The sequence below is a fragment of the Pseudorca crassidens genome, chromosome 9, assembly GCF_039906515.1.
Source record: "Pseudorca crassidens isolate mPseCra1 chromosome 9, mPseCra1.hap1, whole genome shotgun sequence".
Lineage (NCBI taxonomy): Eukaryota > Metazoa > Chordata > Mammalia > Artiodactyla > Delphinidae > Pseudorca > Pseudorca crassidens.
In genome coordinates this window covers 99,912,381-99,922,000 of record NC_090304.1, presented here as the reverse complement: position 1 = coordinate 99,922,000, position 9,620 = coordinate 99,912,381, and the positions used below count along the sequence as shown (strand labels likewise).

General features: G+C 48.8%; 1 protein-coding gene across 4 annotated transcripts in view; it reads left to right on the top strand.

Moving 5' to 3' along the window:
* Positions 1-1,567: 1,567 nt before the first annotated feature.
* Positions 1,568-9,620, top strand: part of CLMP (CXADR like membrane protein) — a 90,974-nt gene continuing 82,921 nt past the window's right edge. Inside the window, exons 1-2 of one of the 4 annotated variants that reach the window (XM_067751366.1) lie at positions 1,568-1,884; positions 2,473-2,804. In XM_067751366.1, the coding sequence (XP_067607467.1) occupies positions 2,777-2,804 (28 nt within the window). In that variant the 5' untranslated portion in view covers positions 1,568-1,884; positions 2,473-2,776. Of the gene's footprint in view, positions 1,885-1,973; positions 2,075-2,412; positions 2,805-9,620 lie in introns of those variants that run through there. The other 3 variants (XM_067751367.1, XM_067751369.1, XM_067751368.1) reach the window with 3 other exon arrangements.

Genomic DNA, 9,620 nt, shown 5'->3' with positions numbered 1-9,620 from the left:
TCTCCCCAAGGAGTCTATGCCCAATATATACTGGCTATAAGACTTCAGACCTGGGGAAACTGAGTGTTTATGACCCAATCTCAGCAAAAATCATATGAAATTGGCATTTCCTATGCTGGTGACTGACTAACAACTTGGAGCTGAAGCTATCTTGTTATCTTCAGCCTGAGCAACGTGGGTTTAAACACATGTCTGTTTACACCTGCATACATCTGTCTTCATGTGCACACCAGCCCTCACTCAATACATGGTGCCACCAGGTTCATGAGAAAGGCCACCAGCGATGGAGGAGTAGAGATGGGGCTTTAAAACGTTTACAGAAATATCTGTTTTAGAAAGAAATAAAAAGTAGAAATCTGGGGTGAAGTGTATACAAGGATTTTTTGTGCTATTTTTGCAACTTTTCTCTAAGTCTGAAAATATATCAATATTAAATAAAATTTTAAGACAGAAATGACAAAAAGTCACTTTCTCTGTAGTTTCCCTCCTACCTTCCTCAGCCTAAGAGAATTGACATTTTTTCAGCACATTCATATGTGAATTATAGTTATGAATATTTCTATTTCTCCTATTACACAAGAAGTATAAAATGGAAAAAAGTAGTCAGACTTTGAAAATGTTTTATTTTTAATATTAATACGAATACATTAGAATATTAATATTGGAATAGAAGAGTTTTAATATTTTGTGATCTGGGGCATGATATTTAACCTCTCTAGGTTATAGTTTCCTCATCTTTAAAATGGAATCAAAACTGCCTATCCCTTAGCATTATCATAAGAATTAATAAAACGATAAATATTAAATAATTAATACACTTCCTGGTCCGTAGGTGATGCCAAGATATCCTAGTTCCAAATGTTTAAGAAATGTCAGTAACCAAGTTCTACTCACTTTGTGTCCTCAACACCTACAAAAGCATCTGGCACAGAGTAGATGCATAATAAACAGCTATTGAAAAAGGGGTGGGGGGCGAGGAGAGAGGGGAAAAATGCCCGAATTCTACTCAAGCGACTCTCACAGCTGATCCCAAAGCCCCAAGAGCAGCCCTTGCTTTTGTTACCCTTCTGAAGGACCTGGTGAGAGCGCCGTCACCTCTCCAGGCCTGTGCTTTCCTCACTTATGAGATGGGGTTGGTTTCATTCCACCGGAAAAGACTAGCTAATTAGAAAGGACCGTACAGCTCCGGCATCTAAGGCCCCTGGAGCGAGGACTGGGCAAACGGGCTTGAAAGTGTGATAGAGCAGCCTGCCCCGCCGCTGAAGGCTGGCCCCAGCTCCCCTCGCGGGCACGGGTCAGGTCGTGCCTCCGTCTGGCTGAAGCAGCAGCCCCCGCTCCACGGACGTCCAGAGCCCGGGCACCAGAGAGTGCAGGTCCAGGCTTTCTCGGAGCCTCAGGACAGTTGAGACCTGAGCGTGGCCGTCGCTGCCCTTTCCTTCTCTAGTCCCCTCCCGCCACCGCCGAGCAGCAGGGTCCTGGTAGACACAACCCCAGGCGCCGGCCCGGGAGCTCGCGGGCAGCCCTCCGCGGGCCTCCTGGGCGGGGTCCCTCGCACGGAGGAGGGAATCCGTGCCCTCTGCCTTCTTTTCTGAAAGGAGGTGATGCCTGTTTTGTCCAGGGCCACGTGCAGGGAGGTCAGCTCCAGGGCTTCCTAACGGACTCCTTTCCACAGAGTTGTGAACCTCACTCCCCCCGGGGGGATGGCTCGCTTAGCTCGGCCGGATCCGAGCGGGGGCTGCTGTGATTACCGCCGAGGGAAAAACAGCGAGGGCGAAAGGCCGACGGAAAGGCTGTGGAGCCCAAACAGGCCGTGGAGTCAGGAGCGCCCGACCAGACCCGTTGCTTGACAGTCCACTGTCACTTTCAGGCTGGGCTGTCTGCACGGTGGGTCTGGAGTTTCACCCCGACTAAACGTGGCAGAGAGGGAGGAGGAGAGGAGAAAAGAGGAATGAGGAAGGAAAGGAGAGGAGGGAGGAGGTGAGAGAGGAGAGGCAAGGAGAATGCAAACGCGAGAGAAATGGAGAGAGGAGATGGAAGAGGAGAAAGCGCAGATTTGTGCGGAAGCAGAGTGTGTGTGAGCGAGAAAAGGATGCGAGAGAGAAGTGGAGAGAAGGACGCAGTGAGGACGGAGACCGAGGAGGCTGACAAGGCCTCATCCTCGCTCGTGGCCAAGTGTCCCCGGCTCTCTCCTACAGGGTCGACCCCACACCGAGCGCCGGGCGCGACCACCGGCCTCCGAGCGGCCGCATCCCCTCTCCTCCCTCCCGCCGCCGGCGGAGCCCCGCGGGCCCGACCCCCGCGGCTGCCCGGCCGGCGCCCTGCGCGCCCCGAGCGCTGGGAGGGAGGGAGCAGCGAGCGAGCGAGCGAGCAAGGGAGGGAGGGAGGGGCTGCCGGTGGGAGGCAACCATGTGGTTCCAGCTCACTCTATTTTCCCCCCCCTCTCTTTCTTCACTCCTTTTTCTTTCCAAACAGGGAAAAGTGTTCCACGAAGCGGTAGGGTCTTTCTGCCTCGCCTTTTCCTCGCTGACCCGGGTCCCCGCTCCCGTCCGAGTGCCAGCTGGCAGGGCGAGCGCTGGAAGCCCTTCTGCGCCCGTTGCGGGGATCCCGGAGAGGGGCGCGAGGCGTGGGGCCGCTCCCGCGCCGGCACATGGCTGCAGCCGCCCCGCGCGCACCCCGAGGCGCCGCGCCCAGCTCGCCCGAGGTCCGTCGGCTGAGCCCGCCCGCCCCGGAGCCAAGCAGCGACTGAGCGGGGAGGAGCCCGCGCCGGGGCATCGGGATGATCCTCCTCGTCCTGCTCGGGCTAGGTGAGTGCCTGGGGAGGGCGGGTGGCCCCGGGCACACACTGTCCCGCACCCGGGCCGCGATACGGGCTCCGAACGGTTGTCCCCGCGGCCCCCGGAGTGAGCCGGACGCCAGTGTCCCTGCCTCCCGGCCAGGGAGGAACACATCTGGCAGCGGAGGGCCGCCCAGTCGGCCATCGAAAACGTCTCGCACATCTGGGCCCTGGAGCAGCCTTGGGCGTTGGGGTGTTTCCTGGTTAAGTTTGGCCGAGAACCGCATGGTGTGGCGGGTGCTTTTGGGGGTGGTGTTTAGTTTCAGGAGTATCTGGGGAAACTGGAGAATTGGGAGAGGGAAGGTATTATTCAGGAATTTTTGTGCCAGGTTCCTGAGGGTGGGGGGAGCTTTTTCGTTTCAAACAGGCGCCTGGAGGGCGCAGATTAGAAACAGATGTGTTGGAGGGTAAGCGAAAGGGAGTGGGAGAAGAGAGGGGGAGAGGAAAGCAGGAGAGGGGAAAGGGCAGAGCCCCAGGAGGACCAGGAAGGTGCGGACAGACTGGGAGGGACGAAGAGGGGAAGGGAAAGGGCTGGGAGGGAGAGAGGAAAGAGGAGGAGGGATGTGAGGCAGAACAGCAAGCCTGAGAGAGACTGATCAAGACAGAGAAAAATGGAGCGGAGGAGAGAATAGAGGGAAACAGGCTCTGGGGCCAAGAGAAGTGCTGCCCCGCGTGTCCCTTCTGGGGACTTCTGAGGCCTCAGAGGCCCTAAGGCATAGACTCACCCGGGCTGGAAGCAGGCAAGTTTACAGGACAGGGCAGGACAGTGCCCATCAAGGATGTGTGGGCAAGAGCTGACAGGAGGGAGATGCACCAGGTCAGGGAAGGCTGACTGGGGAGCTGAAGGAAAGTCATGATAGGAACCAGGGAAACGAGGGCTACACCTAGAGCCAGGACCAAATGTGAGCCTGAGTTCAGAAAACCAAAGAGCCAGCAGGCGTGGTAAAGTGAGCGCTGCCCTGGAGACCAGACCAGGTGAGAACTGGTCCCAGTTTCGAACTGACTCGCTGGGTGACCTTGGACCACTTACCCACTACCAGGCCTTCAGCTCCCTTCGCTCCCAAACAAGCAAAGGAGATGGTTCCTAAGTCCCTTCTGGCTCTGACAGCCTTAAACACCAGGAGTTTGTCAGGGACCTAATGGATGGAAAAGTCCCCAAACAAAAGTGAAGAGGCACTAAAAACTCCCTCTGAATTAGATGTCTAGAGCTCTCTGTCTCTCTTTTTGAAACCTTACAAACCAACTAGGCCGTATGCATGCCTGCCTAGGCCAGCCTCAGGCCAACAATAACTCTTCACCCAGGTTAGAGGAATAAAAGAGGTGGATTAACCTAAACTATTGCTCAGGTAGGGCAGGTGAGGAGCCACGATTTTCTAGGCTCTTGTAAATACCAGCCAAGTATGGCAGCGCCGCTCCTGAGCACATGGCGTATCTGGATGGTACTTCTGCTGGCCTTACCCCTAAGCCACCAACCACCCGATGTCAGTAGGCTCGAACGGCAGAGCAGCCTTATTAAAAGCAGCTGGAACTCACTGAGTACTTACTATGCTGAGCATGTTATGTGGGTTATCTTGTTGACTCATTTATTCTTCACGCCAACCCTATTGGCCACCCGCTATTATTACCCCGATTTTACAGGTGAAGAAAACAAGATGTAAAGAGGTCAGGTAACTCGCTCAAAGCCGTAGGCTCCTCGTTGGCAGAGATAGGATTTGAATGCACGTTGTTTGCTTGCTAAACCGCCATGTTATAGGCTTCCGGCACCACAGAAGGACTCTTAAAGATGTTCTCTGCATTGAGATCCAGTTCAGTCCTATTCATGGAGCAGGAGACATCAGCGAGATCCTGCCCCATGGGAGGAGCCTGGGAAAGGGAAAAAAGCTAAGAGTGTTTGAGCACCTGCTCTACACCAGCCCCATTTGGGCACAGTTTCTGGTGGAAAGTGACTTTGGCCCGCATGGTCAGTTGAAATCAGCTGGCTTTGATGATGGTCAACGTCTTAGTTCATGAGAAAGAGGAACAGACCAAGGCATGGATCAAAAGATGTCATTGGTTCCTTAGCCATTTTTTATTGAGTGCCTACTATGTGTATCATTCCTCTGGTGAGAATATCATCTGTTGGGTTGATGTCTTTCTCATAGAAATTGTCTCTCATGATATCTTTTTTGGGAGGGTTCTGTCTTTATAAAATTGTTACAAACCAAATGCCATGTAGAAGAGAAAAAGTGGACCACTGACTTAGAAATTCTTCATAACTGGATGTTCATCTACTATTCACCTAATAATAGGATGTTCACCTACTATTAAGCTTTTGCCACATCAGTGCCCTTGTCATGACATATGACATCCCAGCTCTGAATTGAATAAACTGTTCAAGTAAGAAGTCACAGAGGAGATGAGTTGAAGGGTCAGGACAAGGGACAGGGCAGAAAACCTGAGATGAGGTTGGAGAGCCAGAGACCAGCATTTGAGGGGAGCAACACTGAAGGAACTGAAATCCCTGCATGGGTCAGCAGCCCCTGGGGAACCACTCTTGTGGGCTGGATTAGCCTTATTTGCAAAGTGGTTTTGAGCCCTGGGATGCCTGGACGGGCACTCTTTAGGAAAGCCAGAAAGAAAGCCCTCAGTGTTGCCTGAATCCTAAAATCATCTCCTGCTCCCTGAAAGGAACAGATCCCGCGTGGCTTCTGGCCACTGCTAGCGTGACTTCTGGCCTCTTTTTTCTAGAGAAAGCACAGTATTGAAGGGGAATCAGGAGGGCTAAGAGTTCTGGACCCACCAGTGAGTGAAATCTAATGTCCTGCCTTTCTGATGTGAATGAAAAGGAATGCTCTGAGCCCCACGGAGGAGAAACAAGGGGGACTTCATGGGTTCCCCCAGCAGCTCCTCTGACCACCACCTCTCCCCTTCCCCTGTTGCTCAGGTCTCATTATCCTACCTGAACTTCTTCCTGGACTTCTGTAATAGCTGCCACGTGGTCTCCTGCCCAAGCTCTCTCTTCCCTTCCTACATACTGCTACCCTAGTAACCTCGTGAAACAGCTGGTATAAGGCAAAGAATTTGGATTAGGAATCTGGCAAGCTCTCTGGGTTCCTTGACTGCAGAATGGGGGTGGAGGGATTTTGAATTCGCATTCTCTCTGATTCCATGATCTTACTCTGCTCTTCCATAAACTTTTAGTAGTCTCCATTGCCTATAATGTCAAGTATATACACTTCATTCTCATATTAAAGATTTTACACAATATCATTCACAACTCACCGCCCAACAACTCTCCAAGAAACCTGGATTACTTCCTGTACTCAAACCATGCCCCATGCTTCTTTCTGGCTCTATGTTTTTGTTTATGATAATCCCTCCACCAAAAATGCCCTCTTACTCTCCACCCTTACAGATCGTTGACCCTCCAGATCAAAATCATGTTCATTCTCCAAGTCTCACTTCAAATACCACTTCCTCCATACACCTGTCCATGATCTCACCAGCAGAATATACGTTTTTCCTTCCTTTGAATCCCAGTAGCCGTTCTATTATGCTACTTTGTATTACAGCGATCTGAATACTTACCTAGCACTCCAGTTAGAGTGTAAGGTCCATGCCTCATTCATCTGGGTACCACTTTTAGTACCTAGCAGAAACTAAAAGCTTGTGAAGTATCTGTTAAAATAATTGGATATTTGAAACATTTAAGGTCAAGAGAGGTGAAAGATCTGGAGTATTATTACTCTTTGACTGTGGAACAACGCAATTGCGAGGAGCCCAGTTTTAACTGTTTGCTTTTGTGCTGCCTTGTCCATTAATGCAAACACAATGAGTACTGTTTTCAAAATAATTATACATAGAACATTACATGGACAAGGACCAGATAATACATTTGTTATACAAACTTAATATATCAAGTACGTTAGTACCAGACATTAACAATAGAATTCATGGAAACTTTTGCCAGGATGGGGAAGGAGCTTTGTTTCCAAAAAAATGAGTTTGAGGAGTGCTTGAATGCTTGGTCCACTGGCCTGTGGTTTAATGACGGGTCTCCCTCGTCTTCCCACATTAACGGTGATGGTTATAATATAGATACATTCCCGGTAGGCTCATATCTTGTCTCATTCAATTTTTATCTTTTGCTCAGCTGGGCAAAGTACACATGAGTATATTTCATAAATGTACCTAATGATGATGAACTAGACAGACATTTTTAAAAGGTAGAATCAAAGATTAGCAGACATGGGGAAAGGCTAAGACACTATCTAAATCAGTGGTTCTTAAAATTTTGAATCCCAGACCCCTCTGAGAATCCAGTGAAAACCCTGAATCCACTTCTTAGAAAAAGACACATATACATCAGATTTTCCTATAACTTCTAGGGGTTCATTGACCTCCTGATACCGTTCCTTGGAACCCAAGTAAATCCTTGACCTAAACCTACCCCTTCTTTTATGATGAAGAAAGAACCAAAGTTCAGAGAGATTTGGCTAAAGTTAAACAGGTAGCTTAGTAGAAGGGCCAAGACAAGACCCCCTAACTCCATAGTCTGTCCTATCACACCTTCTCGAAGTGGAAAATCTCTCTCCCTCCTTTTCAGCTCATGTAGTTAAGCTCTTCAGATGCTTCAGTTAAATGTAGTCAGTGCTGAATAATTGCCATTGGTTTTATGTTGAGAAATTGTCTGAAAAATAGGGCCGATGTCGTAACATTTCAGTTTAGCCATCATAACTAGAAATCCTGGAAACTTCTGCAGTGCCTTGTATAATGTCTGGTATATTCAGGAAAAAGGGATTATACGCAAAGTCCTAAAGATGCAGGTGTGCCTACAAGGAATAGAAAGGGAAATCAACAGCTCTAGCTTCTTCACAATTTTGCTGGGTTATTCTCGGCAAGTCATTACTATTCTGAGCCTCAGTTTCTTTCTCTGTGAAACGAGATTGCTAGACTCAGGTGATCTCTGTGTTTCCTTATACCATTAACATTCTCTGTTTTTTTTATAATTTTGAGAATTTTCCGGCTGGTCCTGCCTGATGTGGCTGTGATCAGAGCACATGGGTGTTACCACGCTCATCTGATTTTTTTCAGGCACGGAGCCCTCATGGCAATAGGTAGCATATGATTATGAATTCAGAACGGCTGGCTGCCTAATGTGAAGAGAGCAGTAGTGACTCCATCCTGGGTCTGCACTGGGGCACTGTTAGCCAGGCAGCATCATTCAAGGTCAGGGTAGATGGCCAGAGACCTCTGCCCTAGAAGTTTAGTACCTGAAATACTCACCAAAAGGACCTCATCCTGAGCAGCGTTACCTACAGAACAACCCCAAGCATGGGCACCCAGGGTAGACTTCTGAGTAGAGGGTCTGTTGCATGAAACTGTTTGCAGGCATTAGCATTTCCTTCAGTTTTTAAAATTAAGGCATAATTTACATACAATAAAGTGCACCCACTAAGTATGTAGCTTAATGATTTCCCTGCATGGATTTGAACTTGTGGTTGGGTTTTGAAATATGAATTGTGTATTATTAGCTCACTCGTAGTACCTGAGAGAGAACGATGTGGGTAGGATTATGACGGCAGTAGAATTTATTGCTAACGTTTGTACAAAGTTTCACAGTTTACAAAATATATTAACACACCTTATCTCGTTCTCAAATCACTCTTTGAGAGTAAATGTCATCATTATGCCACTTTACAGGTAAATAAACTGAGGCCTAGAGAAATAAAGTGAGTTTCTCAAGATGACCCTCTCAGTACATAGCTGAGCCAGGACACCGACCCAACATTTTGGATTCCAAAAACTGTTTGCTTTCCAATTATCAGGAGGCACATAGTTATTCTGAAATCAAGGCTTCTGTGTTACCAAGAAGAGAGGATCAGGCTGAAGCAAGGCTTCATTTACAGGATTCCAAACGATAAATCCCACAGTGGAAAGTTCGGTTAGAACATTTATCACCCCCTCCCCCCCACTCCATTCAAATTGTTAAGAAATGGTTCGTTTGGGTTAATGTCTATTGTTTATAACCCAGAATTACTATGGATGTCGTACATGGGTTACTAGTTCCTTCTAACGAATCGGAAGACTCTCGTAGTTGTGGAGACCTCGCCTTGCTTTGCGGTTGGTTGCGTGAACTCCTTATTTGTCCTGAGGCTATGGGTGGCGAGTGTATTGGCTACAACTCACCCTATATGTTGCCTTTTGTAGTTAAATTCCTCTTTTCAGCAGTTTTGACTTCTTCCCAAAGAAGAATGCATTCGGTACCCAAAAAAAAAAAAAAAAATCTGATTATCTGAGCTTCCTAACTGTCTAGAGTCTGGGAAAATAAGTTTATTTCCTTTGGCAACACATAGACCAGAATGGGGAAGAATGCTGAAGTCCGACAACCTTTATTTTGTTAGTGACAGTGGTTGGATCACTGTGTGTGGAGCCTCGGCCAGAGTCTGCTGGTGATAAGACTGAAGGCTACTTTGTTTCCACGGGACACAGGGGAGAAAGCCGCTGCCTCTGTGCCCACACTGAGAAGGGAACATGGGCAGCTGTCTTCCGAGGTCGGTGTGGAATATGGGAGGTTTTTCTGAAGCGAGGCAGCAAGGGGATCTGGAGAGTTGAGGTCACGAAAGGCGACGGGGGAGAAGAAAGAGGAGAGGGAGGAAGAGAGGAAGACACAGAAACAGAGAGCGAGGACGCAAAAGCTGAAAGCTCGGCCCTGCTGGCATTTACAGAGCAGCTTCTCTGAGCTCTTTCTGTTTCACGGAGAGTGGCAGCAGCTTTCAGGAGCTTCCAGGGACTCTCATGTGTGTCC